Raw genomic sequence first — 25,955 nt, forward strand, 5'->3', positions numbered from 1 at the left:
CTTAGTACGGCCGTGCCATGATGATATCAGGGTTAGGGATTCAATAGGATATCTCACCTTTGAGTTTTTTTATTAATTCTTGGAATCTTGCATGGTACGAGTGACCCCAGGATTTATTGCCCATCCCTAATTGCCCAGAGAAGCTGGTAGTGGCTCCGTTTTGATGCAGCTGAGGGCATTTACGCGCCAACCACATTGGTGTGGGACTGGAATCACTAATGGGCTGGATTTGGTCAGCTTGGCGGACTTGGAATTGGGTTTTTCATGACATCCCAACAGCTTCCTGTTAACCACCGATTAATTTCCAGACTTTTAAAAAATGAATTCAACTTCTCAACTGTCATGGTGTGATTTGAATTCATGTTCCTTACACCATTAGCCCAAACCTCTGGAATACTAGTCCAGTAGAATATGTAGCCTGCTCAGTGATTGAGTGAAGGACTCATAGAATCCCTACAGTGCAGAAGGAGGCCATTCGGACCATCGAGTCTGCACTGACCATTTGAAAGACTACCCTACCTTGGCCCAGTCCCCGCCCTATTCCTGCAAGTCCACCCTAAGGGAAAATTCAGCATGACCAAACCACCTAAGCTGCATATCTTTAGACTCCTTTCACTGTTGCTTGTAAATGTGTGATATGAAATCAATTGATGTCCTGGGCAGGGAACGTCAACATCATAAAACTATCCAAAAGCATTCCAAAAGATAACTAATCAAACCCTTTGATTGGAAAAAATTGCGTACTTTACATTTTTTTTTAAAAAAAGAACACATTCCAAAAGCATTGGAAGCATACGGCAGCACGGTAGCACAAGTGGCTAGCACTGTGGCTTCACAACTCCAGGGTCCCAGGTTCGATTCCCGGCTTGGGTCACTGTCTGTGCGGAGTCTGCACGTTCTCCCCATGTCTGCGTGGGTTTCCTCCGGGTGCTCCGGTTTCCTCCCACAGTCCAAAGAGGTGCAGGTTAGGTGGATTGGCTGTGCTCAATTGCCCTTAGTGACCAAAAAAGGTTAGGGGGGGTTAGTGGGTTATGGGTATAGGGTGCAAGTGAGGGTTTAAATGGGTTGGTGCAGACTTGATGGGCCAAATGGCCTCCTTCTGCACTGTATGTTCTATGTATCTATGTAAATTGGAACCCAGAAAAGGTTTTAAGTTGATGTTGGAAACCGGTAGGTTTGAGCACAGACACATTGAGATCACCATAAAACAAGTCTTTCTTCGCTTGTGGCTCCTGCTACACCTGGCGTGTGTGTTGTTTTCTGCTTTACTTTACCCGGATGGTTTTGATGGGTAGTGTTGATCAAAGAAGAACAAGCTTTGTTAACAAACAAAACTATTTTATTTAACACTACTAACTGGATTCGACACTTACCCTGCAGAAACATACAGTTGATAAATAACACATAAACTAATCTCATCTACATCTAAACTCACCACCAGTTGAAACTACTATCTGCTCTCTCTCACCATCTTCAGTCTGTCTAACTAACTCCTCACTCCTTCTGCTACCACCTTCTCCAACCTTCTGTCCCACGAGGCTACGCATCTTCCCTTATATACTCATCGGACTAGCTCCCTCTAGTGGCTGTCTGTATACATTCCATTAACCCTTGCATTACCTTCATGTATGGTAATACCACCACGTGAGCACTGGGGTGGCCTGGTTTCGGATTGGAACCCTGACTCAGGGCACAAATCACTCTAAAAACTATGGATAATTTGTCCTTATGAGCTCAGCACGAGTCTGATTTCCTGAGGTTCCTGCAGGCTGAGTATAATGTGGGTGGAGGGGGGGGGGGGGGGGGGGGGGGGGGGAACTAGCTAAATTGCTCTTGTCGAGAGGCAGCAGAAACTTGATGGGTTGAATGGCCGCACTCTGTGCTTTGACCATTCTGTTACTCCATGAGCACAGTTCCACTCGGTAACACACAATGTCACAGTGTCACATGATATCAATGCCACACACTATCGCAATGACACACTGTCACAGAAAATCACGCCATGAGAGAGCCCGTTAAGATTGTAAAGCCACTGTTGTTTTCAATTCTGTATGCACTGTGCTAATTATATTGTCGTTTGCTTACCCTAATGTCTATCTCTTTCAGACATTTATCGTAATCAACAAAGGGAAAACCATCTTCCGTTTTAGTGCCACACCTGCATTGTACCTACTGACTCCTTTTCACACTGTTAGAAGGATAGCTATTAAAATTTTAGTACATACATATCCTTTTACTAATTTGAAGGCAAATGAAGGGAATCTCGTTCGAATCCTGCAGTGCAGGCAGCGAAGAAAACCTCTGAGAGGGTGAATAGGATTGCACGCTTATTCCGAGAAAAACCAGGGCTGCGTTTACTGGCAGCAAGGAACTTAAGGAGCTCAAATAATAGAGTTCCAAATTTCAAGGGGATTTGAGAAGGGTTTGAATTTTTAATAATTGCTTCCATTGGTTAGTGATTGGGGCGAGGGAGGGGAGTGGGAATGGGACGAGGGGGAGGTGGGTGAGTGGGAATGGGACGAGGAGGAGGTGGGTGAGTGGGAATGGGATGAGGAGGAGGTGGGTGAGTGGGAATGGGACAAGGGGGAGGTGGGTGAGTGGGAATGGGACAAGGGGGAGGTGGGTGAGTGGGAATGGGACAAGGAGGAGGTGGGTGAGTGGGAATGGGACAAGGAGGAGGTGGGTGAGTGGGAATGGGATGAGGGGGAGGTGGGTGAGTGGAAATGGGACAATGGGGAGATAGGTGAGTGGGAATGGGATGGGCGGAGGTGGGTGAGTGGGAATGGGATGAGGAGGAGGTGGGTGAGTGGGAATGGGATGAGGAGGAGGTGGGTGAGTGGGAATGGGAGAAGGAGGAGGTGGGTGAGTGGGAATAGGACCAGGGGGAGATAGGTGAGTGGGAATGGGATGGGGGGAGGTGGGTGAGTGGGAATGGGATGAGGAGGAGGTGGGTGAGTGGGAATGGGATGAGGAGGAGGTGGGTGAGTGGGAATGGGAGAAGGAGGAGGTGGGTGAGTGGAAATGGGACCAGGGTGAGATAGGTGAGTGGAAATGGGGTGAGGGGGGAGGTGGGTGAGTGGAAATGGGACCAGGGTGAGATAGGTGAGTGGAAATGGGGTGAGGGGGGAGGTGGGTGAGTGGGAATGGGACGGGGGGAGATAGGTGAGTGGGAATAGGACCAGGGGGAGATAGGTGAGTGGGAATGGGACGGGGGGAGGTGGGTGAGTGGGAATGGGACGGGGGAGGTGGGTGAGTGGGAATGGGACGGGGGGAGGTGGGTGAGTGGGAATGGGACGGGGGGAGGTGGGTGAGTGGGAATGGGACCAGGGGGAGATAGGTGAGTGGGAATGGGACGGGGGGAGGTGGGTGAGTGGGAATGGGACGGGGGAGGTGGGTGAGTGGGAATGGGACGGGGGAGGTGGGTGAGTGGGAATGGGACGGGGGAGGTGGGTGAGTGGGAATGGGATGAGGAGGAGGTGGGTGAGTGGGAATGGGAGAAGGAGGAGGTGGGTGAGTGGGAATAGGACCAGGGGGAGATAGGTGAGTGGGAATGGGATGAGGAGGAGGTGGGTGAATGGGAATAGGACCAGGGGGAGGTGGGTGAGTGGGAATGGGATGAGGAGGAGGTGGGTGAGTGGGAATAGGACCAGGGGGAGGTCAGTGAATGGGATGAGGGGTCAGTTGTAAGTGACTTATTTACCAGAACCTCCTCTGGGTAGAGAGAGGATTAGAAAATGAAAATGAAAAATGAAAATCGCTTATTGTCACGAGTAGGCTTCAATGAAGTTACTGTGAAAAGCCCCTCGTCGCCACATTCCGGCGCCTGTTCGGGGAGGCTGGTACGGGAATTGATCCTGCGCTGCTGGCCTGCTTTGGTCTGCTTTAAAAGCCAGCTATTTAGCCCTGTGCTAAACCAGCCCCTGATTTTGCAGCACTTGTGTGGCAGCCTGTGGGTGGGCTTGAAGCCAGATTTGGCACCTCCGTGACTTTCCTGAATCACATTTCACATTGTCACTGTCATGAGTTTCCATGTCATCTTAAGAGGCCGCTAATCAGACCGGTGGTGTCTTTGAGAGCCGGGGAACAGATTCCGTGGTTTGAGATGACATTCTGAATTGCTAGTGGAACAGCGAGAGGTCAGGAGCTGACCTGTGGCCTGACCTTTGCCACATTCTTATCTTGGCACCCTCAGGGAGGATAGTTAATAAACCCTTCCATGAATTTCAGCTCAATTTTGTGAGAGGTGGCTGACACACTACAGGAGTGATAAATTGCAACATTCCTGCTCTCTAGTATGGGCCATGGCTATAGCTCCATTCAATTCTTTAACGTAATTCCCGCGCACTGAGACTAGATATTGAGAGGTCCCATAACTGCAAACATTTACCCCCATGATATATTCAGAAATAATCCACCAAGTAGATTTTTTAAATCATTTATCCCTTTTGTTGGTTGATATTATTCCAGAACAATTGTCTGTCTTCACGTCTGTGTGACTGCAGTTAAAACGGTGGCCACTGAAATGGTAATTTGACGGGATGTGGATGTCGCCGGCTAGGCCAGCATTTATTGCCCATTACTAGTTACCCTTCATAAGACCATAAGACATAGGAGCAGAATTAGGCCACTCGGCCCATCGCTCTGATCCATTCAATCATGGCTGATATTTTTCTCATCCCCATTCTCCTGCATTCTCCCCATTACCCCTGATCCCTTATTAATCAAGAACCTATCTATCTCTGTCTTGAAGACACTCAGTGATTTGGCCTCCACAGCCTTCTGCGGCAAAGAGTTCCACAGATTCACCACCCTCTGGCTGAAGAAATCCCTCCTCATCTCAGTTTTAAAGGAGCGTCACGGGAGGGGTGAGCTGCCCTCTTGAACCACAGCAGTTCCTGAGGTGTAGGTTCAATGCAGGTGACAAAACCAGAGTTAAGGGAAGATTTAGTAAGTGTTGACTATCACAAAAGGCTTTGATAGAGTAAATAAGGAAAAATAGTTTCCAACGGCAGAGGGTCAGCAACCAAAGGGCACATTTTAAGATAATTGGTAAAAGAAACAGATGGGTGGAAATTGGATCGATATTTGCAAAGGAACAAATTGCTGGGTTTTGGAGAAAATGCAGGGGTGTGGGAAGAACTGTAACTCCTTCAATGAACGTTGATCTGCCCGTTCAGAGCCGCTGCTCGGTGTCAGGAAGTCTTTTCAATTTGGGACTGTTTCTCGGTGATGAGGGAGGAGGGGAGGCACAGTGCAACATATCTTGATTGGATGGATGTAAATGTTACCACAGCCCCAAAGGGCCATAGGATGCTCTTCCCCTTTGAGAACTGACTGGCGGTAATTTAACCAGAGGGTTACCACAGCTCAGGCGAGGCGCAAGGTTGAGAAGACTGGGCCTTCGCGCATAACGTCAGCCAGTACAGGAATCAAACCCATGCTGTTGGCCTCTCTCATCATCACGATCCAACCGTGCAGCTAACTGACCTCCTGAATGGATGTACAATTGGTGGGAGTGAGGTGCAGCATCAATGATACAACTCCTAAAGCCTTAGATTGCCAGTTGCAATCAATTTCACTCATTAACCAATTAAGTGGGTGAAACATTACAATAAATCTCTCTACTTTCTTATGTAAAGTGTGTTGAAAAACAGTCAACTGTTCTGAAACTTCTCCTTAACTCTTACTTCACGTTGTTTAATATGTTCATTATGTGCACTATTTTGACCAATTGTGTATTTATGACCATGAATGAGCCTGACCCATGGACAAAGAATGTTGAGTAAGTATGGAACCGTACTGCTTTCAAGTCTAGTGTAACGTGTTCTTGTGATTAAACCTGTTCTCTTGTGCTACTGCCCAAATTCCTTAAACAATGTTGACCTTTCAACTGTGCCCTTACCTGTCCCGATTAACTGCTTTGCCAGGTCTATCTTGCCCTGTGAGCCCCAGTCGGCAAGTAAGTTCATATTTTTAAGTATACCCGATTCATAACTTGCTACCCACATATGTTCATGCTGCATCCAGCTGAAATCATGGTGCGCCCAGAGTTTTACTTCATTATCAAAGATGGTTTGCTCTCTTCCTGAATTTTCATTAAAGGAATAAACCAAGAAATGCTTTTACTTTCATAGTTATAGGTGGGATAGAAGCTCTAGGTAAATATAATTCTACACTACACTGTTGGCATCCATTATAATTGCCATTTGATTATCGCAACAGTGTGAGCATTTCTATAAATTCCACTTTGATAAAATAACGAGGCGATACTTGTATTATCAAAATGGTTTTTCGATCTAATACTGAAAGTTGAACGATTGCAAATTATCCTTTCTTCCTTTAATGAAAAGGCCTGATTCTTATGTAAATACTCACCACCAAAGGACTGTTGAAAATAATTTTTCTCCAAAAAGCAGGGGTTCATTGATATTTAGCATGAAATGAACCCTGGGAGTCATTCCCCATTCTGAGTCCAGAACATACCTCTCAACTTGAAGCGTGCAGAACTTGGTACATGCAAACTAGCAAAGAATGGAGATGGAATCAATGACATTCAAGAGGGATCCATTTAGCAAATGGAGGCTTAACACAAACCTCCCCCACGTGGGTAATTCTGATTCAGCTTTTGAGGTAGGTAGACCCAGCTCTTGAGAAGATGCTTCTATAATGACTATGCTCTTCTTGCAAGAACAGAGGCATGGACAGGGTGAATAGGGATCAGCTGTTCCCCTTAGTTGAAGGATCAGTCACAAGGTCACATAAGGTTCAAGGTGGGGGCAGAAGGTTCAGGGGGGACGTGAGGGAAACCTTCTTACCCAGAGAGTGGTGACGGTCTGGAACGCACTGCCTGGGAGGGTGGATTAGAGCATAGAACATAGAGTGCAGAAGGAGGCCACTTGGCCCATCGCGTCTGCACCGACCCACTTAAGCCCTCACTTCCACCCTATCCAATAACCCCATCTAACCTTTGTGGTCACTAACGGCAATTTAGCATGGCCAATCCACCTAACCTGCACGTCTTTGGACTGTGGGAGGAAACCGGAGCACCCAGAGGAAGCCCACGCAGACACAGGGAGAACATGCAGACTCCGCACAGACAGTGACCCAGTGGGGAATCGAACCTGGGACCCTGGATCTGTGAAGCCACAGTGCTATCCACTTGTGCTGCCCTACCCCGTGCAGAGGTAGGTTGCCTCACATCCTTTAAAAGGTGCCTGGGCGAGCACTTTACACATCATAAGATTCAAGGGTATGGGCCAAGTGCTGGTAAATGGGGTTAGGCATGTAGGTAGATCCAGATGTTTGTCTTTTTTTTACAAATTTAGAGTACCCAATTAATTTTTTCCAATTAAGGGGCAATTTAGCATGGCCAATCCACCTACCCTGCACATCTTTGGTTTGTGGGAGTGAAACCCACGTAAACACGGGCAGAATGTGCAAACTCCACACGGACAGTGAGCCGGGTTAGAACCTGGGACCTCGGCGTCATGAGGCAGCAGTGCTAACCACTGTGCCACCATGCTGCCCGGGTCAGGTGTTTCTCATGTGTCGGTGCAGACTCGATGGGCCAAAGGGCCTCTCCTGCCCTGTGTGATTCTGTGGACTCTTATTTATTCAACTGAATAAAGGGCAATCCTTCGGAAACAAATTAAATTTTGGAGGAGTACGCCGTGTCCATGTAAGGGTCATGCTTTCAATGTGAACATGGTTTCTCCAAATCTTCTGATGAGAGCGTATGTACTTGTGTTGTCAACTATTGGGTCATTGTTCAGTCACAACTGGCACAATGAAGCACAGATACAAACTGCATAACTAAGAGCTCCTGCATTGCTGGTCACAATGATGCAGCAGGCATGGTGGATAAGAAAACTCAGGATTGTGAGATTATTTATAAAATCACAAAAATGCTTGTGGCCGTTTAAACACGGTAAAATGTTCTGAAGGTCACAGCAATGACGGACTGGTGATACGTACGCATTGGCACTCTTTGGCCCTGCCTTAGAGTTCTGCGATCAAGTCTGACCATGGGGTTCACCTCCTCAGCTCAAAACCTGGACCCACCAAACCCAACATGAATGTTGAGGCTTGGGGGCCCCATTAAAGTTTTCAAAACTGGGATCAATGGCTATTTTTATTGGAAAGGGTATTGAGATTTACTGAACCAAGGGGGGAAAATAGAGTTAAGATGCAGAGCAGCCATAAACTAATTGAACGGCAGGACAGACCCAAGGGCTGAATGGCCTCCTCGATCCAATGATTCCACCTTGGGTCGATATCTGGCTCAGGACTGCTTCACCCCTACTCGTATCTCAAACGTGCTGTCAGCTCAACCATTTTCTCCAGGTCCCAGAGTAGTTTCTTGGGAAGGAACACATCCTGGGTAAGAACAAAGTGGGGTTGATGTATCAAAAATCGAGGGGCTTCTAGGGTATAGTTAATACTGCATGTTCCTCAAAATTTTAATGTTCTTGTCTACAAGTCTGGTTTTGGTGTGTTAGCTTAATTAAGCAGACGGTTCTTTTTTAGTCACATTGTGTGTACCATTTTCTGCACTAAAGTCCAAGAGAGCAGGAATGATTGGAAAGTGAGCCTCATTTCAGAGAGTTGAGAGGTATGGTGTACAATCACTCAAATGCCAGTGAGGATAATACTGAATGCTTCATATCCTCACCCCTTTTCATTGACTTGTCAGAAGATGCGCTCTTTGGTATAAAATGACTTGTCAAACGTTGTTCATTCCTGACTTGATGACCACCAATTCATTGAGAATACGTATTGAAGCTTGCAATCATTGTAAGGCTGACAATCTCACCTGCTTCTCCACCTCACTCTCTTTGCCATCTTGTATCCTGGGGTCACACGCGAGGTGGCGCATGCTGTGACCACACCCCGATCCCTTCATAGCCTGCTAACGCTGTTCATTTCCCAAATGTCTAACCAGGTACACTTTCACTGGAATTTACACTTTTGAATCGCTGATAAAAATATTGGCCAGGGGATTCTGCATTGATGGATTCACCTTCCTTCGAGATCCATGGAATTGGTTGGATTTCAGCGTTGTTTTAATGGCGTAAGTATAAAATAAACCTGGCTTCATTGCACGACCAACAATTTGCTTTTCTATCTCTTCCTGTGTTTTAATTCTCTCATTCGGGAATACCTTCTTGACTGATGCATTTAATGTTCTAACAATGTTCTGTCTGTTCCTCCATCTTCTCTTCTATCTCATTTTTGCTGAAATTTGAATTTGCCCCTCTTCTGAAACTAAGCTTTCCTCTCTGCCATTTTCGATAACCCGGGTTTGTTTCTTCACTGATAATCCACCAGAGAATTAAACATTTGTCACTGTTCGAAATCATGTTGTAACAGAGTAATTGTAGTATTAAGATGGGCACAGTAAGAAGTCTTACAGCACCAGGTTAAAGTCCAACAGGTTTATTTGGAATCACTAGCTTTCGGAGCACTGCTCCTTCCTCAGGTGAGTGGCCCTGGTGAAGTAGCTGCGCTCCGAAAGCTAGCCATTCTCAACATTGTTCCTCAATCCTCACTTTTTGGATTTTCGTTTTTTTTCTGGTACCAAGAAGGGCATTTATTTTATTCTCTGATGGGATGGGCATCACTGACTGGGCCGGCAATTATTGCCCACCCCTAATTGCCCTTGAACTGAATGGTTTACTGGCTAGGCCATTGCAGCAGGCAGTTCAGAGTCAGCCACCTTGCTGTGGGTCACATGTAGGCCGGACCAGGTAAGGACGGCAGATTTCCTTCTTTACAAAATCTCAATGGTTTCATGTTTTATCAGGAATGGTAATCACACAGATGATTACCAAATGTTTTCCTTCAGTTTCAAACGGAATACGGTGCAACATTCAGAAACTCGTCAAGGCCCCACAGCCGAGGCGTCGTTGTAATTCAGGGAAACTTGATAAACACACAAAGGCAAGGATCTGATAAGGTTGTTGGATAAAGAAGGGTAAGGAGAAGGGCGCCAATGATTAGCACTGCTGCCTCACGGCACCGAGGACCCGGGTTCGAATCCCGGCCCCGGATCACTGTCCGTGTGGAGTTTGCACATTCTCCCCCGTGCCTGCGTGGGCTTTGCCCCCACAACCCAAAAGATGTGCAGGATAGGTGGATTGGCCACGCTAAATTGCCCCTTAATTGGAATTAGTTTTTCAAAAAGAGGGGTAAGGAGGAGGCCCATGTGGGGCATGGACCTGTTGGGCTGAAGGGCCTGTTTCAGTGCTGAAAATACTTTGCAAGACCAGCATCGGGGGAACAAATTGGAAATAAACTGTCATTTCAAATCATTGTGGTTTGGTCCTACAGGTACGTAACAGAATTCATACAGCTCGGCAATGTTTCAGCTCTTCGAACATTCAGAGTATTGAGAGCGTTGAAAACAATTTCAGTCATCCCAGGTAAGAATCTCTGCGGAGCTAGCTGCAAAATATCAGTGGTGTCCGTGGCCGTTCCTGACTCTCCCCTTCCTGACTGCTCCTTCCACAGCTGTGGAAGATGTCCCATTGTTGCCCATGTGGGCCTCTTGCTTATTGCAGATTTGTGACTGAAATTGCTGAACTGGATTATGTCAGAACGTTTAAAAGTATTTTCAAGTGCTGGAAATTATTTTGATCATTCCAGGTGAGATGTTGAGCACAAAGGTTGCACTCTACTGACAGTTCTAAATGAGATGAGTCTTTGGCAATAAGACATCTCCTTGGAATAATAGCTTAAATATAAACTTATTAAGCCATGGATTTAAGTGATTTTCCTTGAGGCTGGATTCTCCCAAAATGGGACTATGTCCTCACGCCGGCGTAAAAACGCTGGAGTTTTACTCCAGAGATTCCTGGAAAACAGATCAGCTAATTCAATGCCCAACAGGGCGGCCGCTGACCGAGTCCTAGCCGCCATGCCAGCATCCCGACCGGCAAGGTTAGTTTGCAGGCCGTCGGGAACCCAGCCGGTCGGGAGCGGAGGATTGCTGGACGGGCCTCCGTCAATGGGCCTCCGGCGGTTCGGCGTACTCCGCCATCACACCGATTCTTGGGTCCTGGAGAATCGGCGAACTGCCGGCGAGCCGATTTTGCCGTGAAAGTGGATTCTCCACCCCTGCGCCGAATGCGAATTCAGCGCAGGGTTGCAGAGAATCCAGCCTCTTGTCTATGTATGGGTAGCATGTTAGCACAATGGTTAGCACTGCTGCGTCACAGCACCAGGGACCCAGGTTCGATTCCGGTCTCGGGTGACTGCCTGTGTGGAGTTTGCATGTTCTCCCTGTGTCTGCGTGGATTTCCTCCGGGTGCTCCAGTTTCCTCCCGCAGTCCAATGGTTTTTGCAGGTCAGGTGGATTGCAAATGCTAAATTCCCCCTTAGTGTCCAAAAGGTAAGGTGGGATACGGGGATAGGGTGGAGGCGTGGGCCTAGGTTGGGTGCTCTTTCCAAGGTTGATGCAGACTTGATGGGCCGAATGGCCTCCTTCTGCACTGTAGGGATTCCAATTACTGCTTTTATCTTGTTAACGAAGCAGGATTTTTGTTCTTTTCAAGGGTGCGTTCCTTTGTTTAATCCTTGGGCAATGAAAATGAAATGAAAATGAAAATAGCTTATTGTCACGAGTAGGCTTCAATGAAGTTACTGTGAAAAGCCCCTAGTCACCACATTCCGGCACCTGTTCGGGGAGGTTGGTACGGGAACCGAACCGTGCTGCTGGCCTGCTTGGTCTGCTTTAAAAGCCAGCGATTTAGCTGAGTGAGCTAAACCAGCCCCTAATATATTACCAATTAATATAGTAATGAAATAACAAGTGTTTATGGTAGCAGTACCATAGCATGGTCGGGAGGAGTATGGTCCCAGTGTTATTTATGTATGAAAAAGGAAGATGGTTCTGGTTATTAGAGGTCAGTCATCTCAGTCTTGGGACATAATTGCAGGAGTTCCTCAGGCTCGGGTCCAAGGCCCAACAACCATCTTCAGCTGCTTCATCAATGATCTTCCTTCCAACATGGGGTCAGATGTGGGGATGTTCGCTGATGACTGCACAATGTTCCCCGCCATTTGCGACTCCTCACACACTGAAGCAGTCCACGTGCAAATGCAGCAAGAACTAGACGAGTATCTAGGCCTGGGCTGACAAGTGGCAAGTTATATTTGTGCCAGGCAATGACCATTTCCAGTTCGAGAGACTCAAACTATCGCCCCATGACATTCAATGGCATTACCATCAGTAATTCCGCCATTGCCAACATTCCGGGGGTTACCATTGACCAAACGCTGAACTGTACTAGCCATATAAATACTGTGGCTACAAGAGGCAGTCAGAGGCTTGGAATCCTGCGGCGAGTAACTCACCTCCTGACACTCCAAAGCCTGTCCACCATCTATAAGGCACAAGTCAGGAGTGTGATGGAATACTCCCCAGTTGCCTGGATGAGTGCAGCACAAACAACGTTCAAGAAGCTCGACACCATCCAGGACAAAACGGATTTTTTGATTGGCACCCCTTCCGGAAACATTCACTCCCTCCACTAGAGATGCACAGTAGCAGCAGTATGTACCATCTACAACTGTGTTTTTCAAACATTCTTCCCGGGACCCACTTTTGCCGACCTTCGCGATCCTTGCTGACTGACCTTCCCGACCTATGCCAGCAAACCTTTGTGAGCCTGCTCGATCTTCACGATCTCACTTTGTCATTCAATGTTACATTTCTGCTCAGGATTTCAGCTGATGATTGAAGTTCTCACTGCATGCTTTTAAAAAACAAATCTAGAGGTTTTTCCTTATTCTCGCCATGCCTTTCAAGTTTTGAAGGTTTTAAACTTTCATTTGCCAGTACTTCCCTGCATATAACATGCATGGGCTTTGTATCCTAATTTGCACTGGCAATATTAACAAAGCCATATGATGCGCGTTCAATGAACACAGAAACGAAGGAGTAGTCTGAATCAAAGGCTTTAATCTACAAGAAGAGTGCCCAGCAGCAGGAGTACAGAAATGACCTGGATGCTGGGAAACACGGGTTCTTATACTCCGCCTCATAGGCGGAGCTACCTTCCTTTCGACCAATGAGAAGACAACACTTGGGCCAATAGGCAGCGAGCCTTCTACACCAATAGCAGCTCACACTCCCAGGTACCGTAATACCCCTCGTCATACTACCACACCATACCTCAAGAAATAGTATTTATTTATACTGTTTTGTTCCCGATTTCAGTTTCTTTTTATTTGAGTTGTTCACCAGAGGCCCTGGGGCTATGTATACACCTCACACCAGCACTTAGTCCTGCTATGGACTCTCCTGCGAAGCTCTCTCCAGCAGAATCAATTCTGAATCAATTACATCTTCAGTTCTTCACACAGTCCTGTTGCTTGCTTGCTGGCAGCTACAAAATGGAGGAATCTCTCCTCCGTGATTTTGTGCCCAAAGCACAGACCAAAGGACAGGGCATGTGACATCACTGTACGTGCCAGGCACGTGATCTGCTCTGCTGCCACTTCTGAAAAGCCCGTTGTGGCCTTTGGGCGCATATCCCGTGATTAGGGATGCCACAACCGATTGCTCCGTGACCCTCCCAACACCTGCCCACCATCCACCCACGGGTCATGACGCTGAGTTTGAAAACCCCGATCTACAAGATGCACTGCAGGAACTCACTAAGGATCCTTCCAAACTTACAATCACTCCCATCTGGAAGGACAAAGGCAGCAGATACCTGGGAACACCACCACCTGGAAGTTCCTCTCCAAGTCACTCACCATTCTGACTTGGAAATATTTCGGCCATTCCTTCACTGTTGCTTGGTCAAAATCCTGCAACTCCCTCCCTAACAGCACAGTGGGTGTACCTATGCCACATGGATTGCAACGGTTCAAGAAGGCAGCTCAATACCACCTTCTCAAGGGCAAGTAGGGTTCGGCAACAAATGCTGGGTGCCACGGTGGTTGGCGCTGCTGTCTCACAACGCCAGGGACCCGGGTTCAGTTCCGGGCTTGGGTGATCATCTGTATGGACTTTGTAAGTTCTCACGTGTCTAAGGACATTTCCTCCGGTTTCCTCCCACAGTCCAAAGATGTTTAGGTTAAGTGGATTGGTTTGGCCATGCTCGGTTGTCCCTCGGTTGGGAGGGAGGGTGGTCACAGGTAGGGTCCTCTTTCAGAGGGTCGGTGCAGATGTGATGGGTTGAATAGCCTCCTTCTGCACTGGAGGAATTCTATGGTTCTAGCCAGCAAAGCCCACATCCCATAAAAATGAATTTTAAGAAAACAAATGGACTGGACACCTCCAGTACCCAGCTGAAGATCAAGGATTTGCATTTCAATCCTCAGTCACTGAATATTTCCCGTCTTCTTTCAATGTACTGTGGTTTGAGTAGTTTTTGAGGACTAAATCAGGTGCCTGAAAAACTTTCCAATGGACGAGAGTAGAGTAATGCACGATGGGCCTAGCTGTTTGAGGACACAAATGCACTCATCCCTTAATGCTCGTTGTGTTGCTGAAGGACTCCTCCTACACTGTACCGATTCTGTGAATTGGACACAATTATATTGCCGCAAATAAAGAATGGTCAGCCCATCCACAAGGAAAATCTTATCGAAGTGAGACTCACCTTGCAATGGTCTGTTCTGGCCCTGTGTACATCTAGGATTTTAAGTGTAACTGGAAACACAAGGACATTTTACACTGCCAGACATGGTCACAAAAAGCCGAACGACTTGGTAGCTTTCCAACTCTCTTGTGGATCACAGGACAATAATGGATGAGGACGATCATCAGTGCGAAGACCAGTGCTTTTCTGACATACGCAAATTGATTGGATATTCAAATACAGAGCAAAATTCCTAAATTTGCCAGCGACGATGAAGTTGGAGGTCAGACGAACAGTGAAGTTGATCTCAATCAACAACAACAGGACATGGACTTGCAGAATGGGCGCACAAATGGCAGATAGAATGTAATACAGAGAAATGTGAGGTGATGCACTTGGCAGAAGGGATAGAGAGAGAGACAATATAGATTTAATGACACAGTCTTAAACAGTGTGCAAGGCAGGAGCATCTTGGGGGATTAATGTACATAGTTCTTTGAAGGTGACAGGACACACCGAGAAAGTACTTAACAAAGCAATTAGGACTTCATAAATAAAGATTATTGAGTACAAAAGCAGAAAAGTTATGTTGAACATTTAAAAAACTCTGGTTAGGCCTCAGTAGAGTATTGTATCCACCTCTGGTCACCACATTGTAGGAAAGATGCCAGGATCTTTGCATGGGTCCAGAGGAGGTTTACCAGACAGGTTCCAGGAATGAGTGATTTTGGCTTCAAGATGAAACAGGAACATTTCATTGACTTTGTTTCCTGTTTCCATCCTTCCCTCACCCTTTTCTTGTTGATCTCTGTCTCTTTTGGGCCTATTCTTGACTTCTTGGGCAGGATTCTCCGGCTGGGCCGGAGAATCGCAGCGATGGCGGCGTGAATCCCGCCCAGCCGCCCCGACGCCGGCTGCCGGATTCTCCGGCGCCGGTTTTTCAGCGGGGGCGGGAATCGCGCCGCGCCGGTCGGGGTCTGTTGGCAGCGCCCCCCCCCCCTCCGCCGATTCTCCAGTCCACGATGGGCCGAGTGGACGTCCGCTTTCGGCGGGTCCCGCCAGCGTGAAATACAGCAGGTCCTTACCGGTGGAACCTGGCTCTGCGGGCGGGCTGCAGAGTCCTCGGGGGGTGGGGGGATCTAGCCCCGGGGGGGACCCCCCACAGTGGCCTGGCCCATGATCAGGGCCCACCGATCCGCAGGCGGGCCTGTGCTGTGGGGGCACTCGTTCCCTCCGCGCCGGCCGGTGTAACGGTCCGCCATGGCCGGCACGGAGAAGAGTCCCCTGCGCATGCGGTGGGATGATGCCAGCACATGCTAGCACTCCCGCACCTGCGCCACCTCACACCGGCTGGCGGAGGCCCTTCGGTGCCGGCTGGCGCAGTGCCAACCCCGCCGCCGCTGGCATAGCCCTGAAGGTGCGGAGGATTCCTCACCTTCTGGGCGGCCCGACGCCGGAGTGGTTCACGCCCCTCCTCGGCGCCGGTACGGCCCACCCCACCCGTTAGGGGAGAATCCCGCCCAAGGTTGTTTCCATTTCTGGAGATAGGCTATCGGCTAGTATTTTCTACAAGTCAACACTCGCACAACAACCTCAACTACACTGCTTAATACCCCATTTTATCTAAAGATTTAATTACATTCTCCCATTCCCTCCGTCACATACTAACGCCTTTGATTTGTCTTCCTTTTTCTTCAACCAAGGTTTACCCCCACCCCCATTCCCCCAGCAAGGTCCTTGACCATGTGGAATGGAAATGGAAATCGCTTATTGTCACGAGTAGGCTTCAATGAAGTTACTGTGAAAAGCCCCTAGTCGCCACATTCCGGCGCCTGTCCGGGGAGGCTGGTACGGGATGTCTGATCAATTTTATGCATTTCTGCTCTAACCCCTCCCCCTCCCTATCAAAACCACAATAGCGTCCTGCTCGTCCCCACCTTGCACCCCACCAGCCTCCATGTTCAACAGATCTACCTCAAAGAACAAAGAACAAAGAAAAGCACAGCACAGGAACAGGCCCTTCGGCCCTCCAAGCCTGTGCCGACCATCTAAACTAAACTCTTCTACACCTCCAGCATGATGTCATCACTAAAGACTATCTTTCCCTCCCCTTTGACATGATGAATTGACTATTCATCCAGCGACACTCCTCAGTCACTCCAAAACACCCCCTCCCTTACAGAATCTTTCCGTGCAGGTGCAGGAGATGCGACACCTGTCCTTTTACCTCCTCACTGCTCTCCATCAAAAACCTCAAACAATCCTTCCAAGTGAAACGACGATATAGTTGTACAACTTTAAATGTAGCGTACAGCATTAATAAAATGGAAGCAAACTATTGGGGATGCTGGACAATCTCAGCAGGTCTGACAGCATCTATGGAGAGGGAACAGAGCGAATGGGTGTGATTTACCGGAAAAGGTCCGTAAACCAGTTCTTTCTTTCCTCAGTACTAATTAAAGGCCAACGCTCTGACACATTGGCCGGAATTCGCCATCCATTCACGCTGGCGGGTTTCTCCGGTCCTGTCACAGTGAATGGAGTTTCGGCTGAGCGCCAAATTGTCCGCCTTCGCTGGGAGCAATGGCGGCCGAATTCGGATCGGAGAACCCCGGCCTCTGTTTCTCTTTCTCTACAAGTGTTTCTCAACCTGCTGAGTATTTGCAGCATTTTCTGCTTTTATTGAAGATTAACTTTGTCCATCTTTACTACGCACTATGTAATTATTCCCATTCAGATATAAGTATATATCTATCGTGATAACGTGTTAACTGCTTGCGATCTTGCCCTCTCACCCACGCATGTCTCCTCACCAGTTCCTGACTTCATGTACACTGACTCATTTGTAATCGTCTAAGGGATGGAAATGCTTTTCTAATAGGAGGAACTGGGTCACTGTCTGATTTTGCCTGCAAACTTTTCGCAGTCTTACAGTCCTCAATGCCACAATTTGGTTAACAATGAAGAGAAACAGGAGCTCTCACTCTTTATTCAAAAGAGGAACATTCAGCCCTGAGCTTTCTTACCCCTATATAAACCTGTGCTTTCACACACAATATCACATGTTAATGAATAAATATATTAAGTTACTTGAAACCACACTGCCCTGGACACTGATATGACACTGGCATACAAAGGTTTGAAGCGTTGGTTTGAAGTTTCTCTCCCTGATGCTTTAGCAATTGCATAAACTCAATTACAATAAATTGGTCGTCCTCTCCACCACTTCCACACGAATAACAGAGGGAGGTCCATGTTCATTATTCATTTAAACTATCCCATGGCTCCAGTTTAGTGTGGTGTTTATGCTCTGTCTTTATTTCATATGCACACAAACATACAATGAAATATTGGAACTATTGGTGTCAAGGTAAACTCAGCAATCACAGGCCAGTAGGTTTCGCTAGGTTTACCCAGGTTTACCTGGGGCTGGTTTAGCACAGGGCTAAATTGCTGGCTTTGAAAGCAGACCGAGGCAGGCCAGCAGCACGGTTCAATTCCCGTACCAGCCTCCCCGAACAGGCGCCGGAATGTGGCGACTAGGGGCTTTTCACAGTAACTTGATTTGAAGCCTACTTGTGACAATAAGCGATTTTCATTTCATTTTCATTTCATTTCATTCATTAACCTCATTGGCTGGGAAGCTTTTAGAAACAATATCCCAGGAAAAATTAGCAGCCACTTGGGAAAGTACAGATTAATTCAGGAAAGCCAACACAGATTTGCTGAAGGCAAATTTTGTTTAACTAGCCTGACTGAGGTTTTTGAAGATGTAAGAGAGAGGGCTGATAAAGGTAATGTGGTCGATGTGCAGAACATGGACTTCCAAAAGGCATTCGATAGAGTGTCATATAATACTCCTGTCGGCAAAGTTGTTTCCCATGGAATAAAAGGGACAGTGGCAGCACAGATATAAATTTGACTGACAGAAAACAAACAGTAATGGTGAATAGTAATTTTAGACTGCAGGAAGGTATATAATGCAGTTCCCCTCAACTAGAACCATTGCATTTTGATATAAACAGCAATTTCTAAATTTTCAGTTAATACCAAGCTGTGAAGTATTGTGAACTGTGAGGACAATAGTGATAGACTTCAAGAGGACATAGACATTTGGTGGAATGGGCAGACAGGCTGCAGATTAAATTTAGTCCACAGAAGAATGTGATACATTTTGGCAAGAAGAGTGAGCAAAGATAAAATAAAGGGTAAAATTCGAAAGGAGGTGCAAGAACAGGGGAACCTAGGGGTATACAAAGATAGCATGGCAGGTTGAGAAAGCATTGAAAACATGGATGAGGTCCTGGGCTTGATTAAATAGAGGCATTGAGGCCAGAGGCAAGGGTTGAACACTGTTTTTTGGGCTCAACTAGCTGGCTTTAAGAAGGATGCCAACTCTTTAGAGAAGGTGAAAAAAAACATTGAGAAATGTCTAAGGATGAGTGACTTCAATTACAATGAGCTGGGGTTGTTCTCTGAAGGTCAGGGGGGTTTTTAATAGGGATGTTCCGAATCATGGACGATCAGAATAGATTAGATACAGAGAAATTATTCCCATTGATGGAAGGGAGAGCCAAAGGGCCCAGATTTAAGGCATTTCGCAAGAGAAGCAATGAGTTTTTGTTTTCTGCAGCGAGAGGTTAGGATCTGGAATGCGCCACCAGAAACAGATTCAGTTGTGGCTTTCAAAAGAGAGTTGGATAAGCCAATTGAAGTGAAAATATTTTCAGGACTATGGGGTAAAGATAGAGGCGTGGAACTAAAAGAGCCACTCTTACTCTGACACTAAAATAGGTGGGATAGTAAATTGCAATGAGAAAATAAGAAATTTACAAATGGATATGGATAGAGTAGGCGAGTGGACCAAAATGTGGCAGATGGAGTTTAACGTGGATAGGTGTGAGTTTATCCATTTTGGTCAGAAAAATTGAGAGAAAGGTCAGAGTGCTTCAGTGCAGAGGGATCTGGGTGTCCTGGTGCATGAATCACAGAAAATGAGTGTGCCGGTGCGGAAGGTAAATGGCATTTTGCTGTTTATAGCTAAAGGAGTATAAAAGTAGGGAAGTGTTGCTGCAACTGTACAAGTCATTGGTGAGACCTCACCCTGAGTCCTGTCAACAGTTTTGGTCACTTTATTTCAGGACGGATGTAGTTGCTTTCGAGGCAACAACAGAAATGAGAGGTTTGACCCAGAGATGAGGGGTTTGTCTTATGAAAAGAGAGATTGAGCAGTTTAGGCCTTTACTTCTCTCAAGTTTAGAAGAATGAGAGGAGATCTAATTGAGGTATATAAGATGATAACAGGTATTGACAAAGTAGATACTTCCTCTTGAAGGGCAATATGGAACAAGCGGTCATGGTTTTAGGATAAAGGGCCGAAGATTTAAAATAGAGATGAGAAGAAATTACTTCTCTCAAAGGGTTGTGAAGCTGTAATATTCACTATCCCAGAGTGCGGTCGATGCTGGAACATTGAGTAAATTCAAGAAGGAGATAGACAAACCTTTAATAGTAATGGGCTGGAGGAGGGCAGTGGTTAGCACTGCTGCCTCACGGCGCTGAGAGGTTCGATCCCGGCTCTGGGTCACTATCCGTGTGGAGTTTGCATATTCTCCCCATGTTTGTGTGGGTTTCGCTCCCACAACCTAAAGATGTGCAGGTTAGATGGATTGGCCATGCCAAATTGCCCCTTCATTGGAAAAAATGAATTGGGTACTCTAAATTTATTTTTAAAAGTTATGGGCTGAAGGGTTATGGAGAACGGGCAGGAACGTGGAGTTGAGGCCGAGAGGAGATCAGCAATGGTCGTATTGGCGGAGCGGACCCGAACGGCTGAATTGCTACTACTGCTCCTCGGTATGTTTTTATGAGAGCTGGAAAGGACATCAACGGCCAAATGGCCTCTTTCTGTACTGTAATCACTCTATGATTCTGTAATGGTTCTCATGTGTTTCAAGTTCAGCAATAAATACCCAGTTACCCTCGCTCTGTCTCTCACATGGAAATAGGTTGTGACATTGTAAAAAAGTAAAATAGTTTGTGTCATTGTGCAAAAGTATAAAATGAGTGATAGGGGGCGGGATTCTCCGCGAACCAGCAGGGCGGGCCACTCCGGTGCCGAGGAGTGGCGTGAACCACTCCGGCATCAGGCCACTCTGAAGATGCGGAATCCTCCGCACCTTCAGGGGCTAGTCTGGCGCCGAAGCGGTTTGTGCCTCCGCCGGCCAGCGCGAGTTGGCGCATGCGCGGGAGCGCCAGTGTGTGCTGGCATCATCCCAGCGCATGCGCACGGTTCATCTCCGCACCAGCCATCACGGATTGTTACACCGGCTGGCACGGAGGAATAGAGTTCCCCCACAGCACAGGCGCGCCCGCGGATTGGTGGGCTCCGATCGCGGGCCAGGCCACCATGGGGGCACCCCCCGGGGCCAGATCGCCCCGTGTCCCCCCCGAGCACCCTGGAGGCTGCCTGCAGAGCCAGGTCCCTGTCGTAAGTACTTGTCGTAACATACGCCGGCGGGACTGGGTAAAAACTCAGCCCATTGCAGGCCGGAAAATTGCCGGGGGTGGGGGCTGCCAGTGCCCACCAACCGGTGCGGTGCAATTCCTGCCGCTGCCAAATCTCTGGCGCCGGAGAATTCAGCAGCCGGCGGTGGCGGGATTCCCCCCCCCCCCCCCCCCCCCCCCCGATTCTCCAACCCAGCGGGGGGTCGGAGAATCCCGCCCAGGAAGTCAGTAACACATTTTACATTGTTCCCCATCTGCCTGTTTAGCCTGTTGCACAAATTGAAAAACTGTCCCATAGCACCACAATAGACACGTCCCTCCATAATCTTCTGGAGGGACATTTGAATTAGGTAGACCTTCTTTGTGAAATAGGACCCAATTTCAAATTTAGGGATAAATGTTTACAAAATTACTCCAACCTTTTTTCACAAATGCTGGTTTCCTCCCTTGCTAGGATCTCTTGAGTGCGACACTCTAAAGCTGGTCTATCTAGGAGAGAAGACCAAGCTGTTCAGAAGCTTTTATAGGAAAGAATGGTATTGTCAGTTTTTGTTTGGTTCCAGTTGCCAAGGTGAATCGGGGATTTGTGCAACGATGTTATGATCACACTGCGTTAGCAGAAAGAGTTGCGTGTTACAGTTGCTGACCATTATTAAGATTAACAATAGCTTCTGGTGCTGGAGAAAACAGCAGGTTGTCTTTTACCTTCAGCAAGTTTGTTCTTCCGACATCGGAGTACAAACTCCTTATGGTTCCCCCAACCCCAACGGTTCCGGTTTTGTCCATTTATACTCCTTTGTAGGTTGAGCCAATAACCTCGACCTGTCTCTAACAACACAATTGACTTTACAGCGTAGTTGGCAAAGGATTCAATTGCTGATACATCATTCCTCTCACTGAAGGTGATAAACAGTCACCCTGAAGTAGTGGAGGCCAACGTACACAGAATGTAATGGAAGTCAGAATGGGAGCATTGTACAGAAGGGTAATGCTGACTTACTCCTAATGGATTGTTTCTGAAATCTGCATCTTTCGATTTGAAAATCACGTGCAAAAAAATGAGTTGGGTCCAACCAGCAGTCCACAATTACAGCAATGCTTTCTAGCTCCATTGGTGGCTCTCTTGGCTCCAGCCCAGAAGGTTTGTCAGCCTGAGTCACATATCAATAGCTGGGCTATACAATCAAAGTTGACCTCCCGACTTGCTGGAATATATCAATAATTTGTGCTGATTGATTTAATTTACAAATAGCCATTCTGTCCAGCCACTCGTTAAATTAATGGCAGTTCATCTCCCATTTTACATTGAGTGATTATGTGGGAGAGGTGAGGGCTAATAGCATCATAATTATTGTCTGGCAAGGGATTGCAGCAATTTCTAAATCTGTAGCTTGAACCTATGTTGACTCATAACACTGTGACAGGGGCAGAAATGTAGAAGTAGAAGTAGAAGAGTACAGCACAAAACAGGCCCTTCGGCCCTCGATGTTGTGCCGAGCAATGATCACCCTACTCAAGCCCACGTATCCACCCTGTACCAGTAACCCAACAACCCCCATTAACCTTATTTTTTTAGGACACTAAGGGCAATTTAGCCTGGCCAATCCATCTAACCTGCACATCTTGGGACTGTGGGAGGAAACCGGAGCACCCGGAGGAAACCCACGCACACACGGGGAGGACATGCAGACTCCGCACAGACAGTGACCCAGCTGGGAATCGAACCTGGGACCCTGGAGCTGTGAAGCATTTATGCTAACCACCATGCTACCGTGTTGCTATGGAACGTTGTCGGGTGTCGGAACTGGCAGCCCCTCTCCCCTTAGAATGGCGGGAAGATTGCCGTGGTCTGTACCACAATGATTTAACGCTGTTTTTCCCCTTGTGCCTTCCATCTCCTGCTTTCATTATGGTAAATGCTGAATGATTGTTACATAGGAGGTCATCACTCAATACCCTTGGCCTGTTACCCCTTTCGATGCAGCTGACCTGCAATGTTTCTGCCTTTGTTTCTTGTCCTTTGACTGTGTCACTATCGACCTTCATCCTGAAAATATCAATTAACCCCCAGCATTCTCAGCCTTTTAGCGCTCCAGATTTCCTCTGTCTTCTGAGTGAAAGAATATTCCTGATTTCAGCCCTGGCCTGCTTGGGCGGGATTCTCCCCTACCCGATGGGGCGGGCGGTCCCGGCGCCGTGGAGTGGCGTGAACCACTCCGGCGTCGGACCGCCCGGAAGGTGCTGAATCCACTGTACCTTCAGGGGCTAGGCCGGCACCGACAGGGTTGGTGCCACGCCAGCCGGCGCCGAAGGGCCTCCGCCGGCCGGCGCGAGTTGGCGCAGGCGCGGGAGCACCAGCCTGTGCTAGCGTCATCCCAGCGCTGTTTGTCACTCACTCCAGTGTGATACTGAGCTGTTTCTCATTGGTTCCGACTCCAGTGTAATTTGGGGCATTTAAGGGTCTCTGCTGATCAGTCTGGCTGGTCTTTGCGAAGCCTTGCCCTCCCCCATGTAAATTTGCACAGCAACACCACCTTCATTGCAGCCTCTCACTATCTATATGACCTGAAACCTAAACCAAATCATGTTAAATCCAGCAAAATCCTAATCGATCACTGTTCATTGGCACAAATGGACGAGATTTTGGAACTGTTGTCACCAGTGGGAAATCGCATGGACAACAGCGGGAACAGGAGATCTTACCGCTGGTCAACATCAGGCCATCTCCCACTGCCGGAAAACACATCCACTGCGGGGATCTCACCTAATCTGGCTGATGCCTTCTATTTGGTCCCAGGTTCGATTCCGGCTTGGGTCACTGTCTGTGTGGAGTCTGCACATCCTCCCCGTGTGTGCGTGAGTTTCCTCCGGGTGCTCCGGTTTCCTCCCACAGTCCAAAGATGTGCAGGTTAGGTGGATTGGCCATGATAAATTGCCCGTAGTGTCCAAAATTGCCCTTAGTGTTGGGTGGGGTTACTGGGTTATGAGGATAGGGTGGAGGTGTTAACCTTGGGTAGGGTGCTCTTTCCAGGAGCTGGTGCAGACTCGATGGGCCGAATGGCCTCCTTCTGCACTGTAAATTCTATATCTATATTTGTCCTGATTTCATCCTGCAAACTGTTATAAAGATTAATGAGAAGAAAATATTCCGCATTCCAAGTGCAGGAACCTTAATCATCTTCCAACTCAGCATTTATGTAACTGGACACGGCAAAACTACCCCTTACCTGTTTTTCAGTTTTTATATATCAATACATAAGATACTAGAATTGTGTAGAATTCCTACAGTGCAGAAGGAGGCCATTTGGCCCATCGCGTCTGCACTGACCTTCTGAAAGAACACCCTACCTACGCTCAATCCCTGTGGTACACCGCTGGTCACAGGCTTCCAATCACAAAACCGGCCCTCCATTTGCCTCCGAATATCCAGCCAATTCTGGATCCAATTTGCCAAATTGTTTTGGATCCCATGAGCTCCAATCCTTTGGAGAAGGTGATGGTGAGCTGATGCCTTGAACCGCTGCTGTGCATCTAGTGTAGGTTCACCCACAGTGCCGTTAGGGGGCACATTCCGGGATTTTGACCGTGTGACAGCGAAGGAACAGCAATAAATTTACAAGTCAGGATGGTGAGGGACTTGGAGGGGATCTTGCACATGGTGGTGTTCCCGGGCATCGGCTACCCTTGTCCTTCCAGATGGTAAAGGTCATGGGCTTAGAAGGCTGTAAAGAGGTCAAGAGCTGTGTGACCCTGGCAGATCCCTAACTGAGCATCAGGGCGCAGAGAAGCTGTGTAAGTGCTGTTCGATAGCGCAGCTGACAACAGCTTTCATCACTCTGCTGAAAGGAGGCTGTTGGGTAATAATTGGCCGGGTTGGATTTGGCCTGCGTAAGCTTGCTGACCAGGTGCCAGTGTTGTAGCTGTATTGGAACAGCTTGACCCAGGGTACGGCTAGATCTGGAGCACAAGTTTTCAGTTCTGTTGCGAGGGTGTTGTCAGGGCCCAAAGCCATTGCAGTATCCCGTCCCTTCACACATTTCTAATGTGAAGTGAACAGAAATAGCTGAAGACTGGCATCTATGGAGCTGAGGAGCTCTGGAGGAGGACGAGATGAATCATCCACTTTGCACTTCTGGCTGACGATGGCTGAAAATGCCTCGCTCTCTTTTGCACGGATGTGCTGGACTCCTCTGTCACTGAGGATGTGATATTTGTGAAATTTGCCCCTCCTGCTAGTTGTTTAATTGTCCACCCCCATTCACAACCGGATGTGGCAGGACTGCAGATCGGGAGCTAGATTCTCCCTTCCTGTGGCTAAGTGCCGGCTCAAAGGGCGAATTCGTGGGAGGTTCATGTGAAAAGAATTAGCACAAACCCCTCACCGATTCTGGTACCAGTGAGGGGCTAGCACCGGCACTGAAAAGGCCTGGATAATGGTCTGGTCCTGAGCCACACATATGCGCGGCTAACGACCTACAGCGGTTACGCCATACAACATGGCGCCAACCGTACGCAGACCCAACCCGCCATCCACGACCCAACAGCTCACCCCCTGGCCACCCCCCACCAGTCCCCCCAGCCCTCGCAGGTGGCCCCCCCCCCCCCGCGGCATGGATCCCGGCCGAGTGTGGCAGCGCTAGACACAGTCCGCAGCCGTCACGCAGGGTCACGATTTGTGTGACCACACGTGTCCCACGCCGTCGGGAACTCGGCCCATCGAGGGCCGGCCGATGAGGTGCCAACGGCATTGCGACTGCGCGCGGTGCGTGTCACAATGATGCCATTTCGGTGGAGGGGGGGGAGGGACCATGGCTATCTGGCATCAAACCAGTGCTGGCCCCAATTTCGGCATGGGAG

At 48.0% G+C, this 25,955-nt stretch overlaps 1 protein-coding gene across 1 annotated transcript in view; it reads left to right on the forward strand.

The window, feature by feature from the left end:
* scn5lab (sodium channel, voltage gated, type V-like, alpha b) overlaps window positions 1–25,955 on the forward strand; it is a 707,937-nt gene that overhangs the window by 360,366 nt on the left and 321,616 nt on the right. The window contains exons 3-6 of the mRNA XM_038798482.1: window positions 2,107–2,225; window positions 5,693–5,782; window positions 8,942–9,070; window positions 10,330–10,421. Of these exons, the coding sequence (XP_038654410.1) occupies window positions 2,107–2,225; window positions 5,693–5,782; window positions 8,942–9,070; window positions 10,330–10,421 (430 nt within the window). The remainder of the gene's footprint in view (window positions 1–2,106; window positions 2,226–5,692; window positions 5,783–8,941; window positions 9,071–10,329; window positions 10,422–25,955) is intronic.

The sequence above is a fragment of the Scyliorhinus canicula genome, chromosome 5 (genome assembly GCF_902713615.1).
Source record: "Scyliorhinus canicula chromosome 5, sScyCan1.1, whole genome shotgun sequence".
Lineage (NCBI taxonomy): Eukaryota > Metazoa > Chordata > Chondrichthyes > Carcharhiniformes > Scyliorhinidae > Scyliorhinus > Scyliorhinus canicula.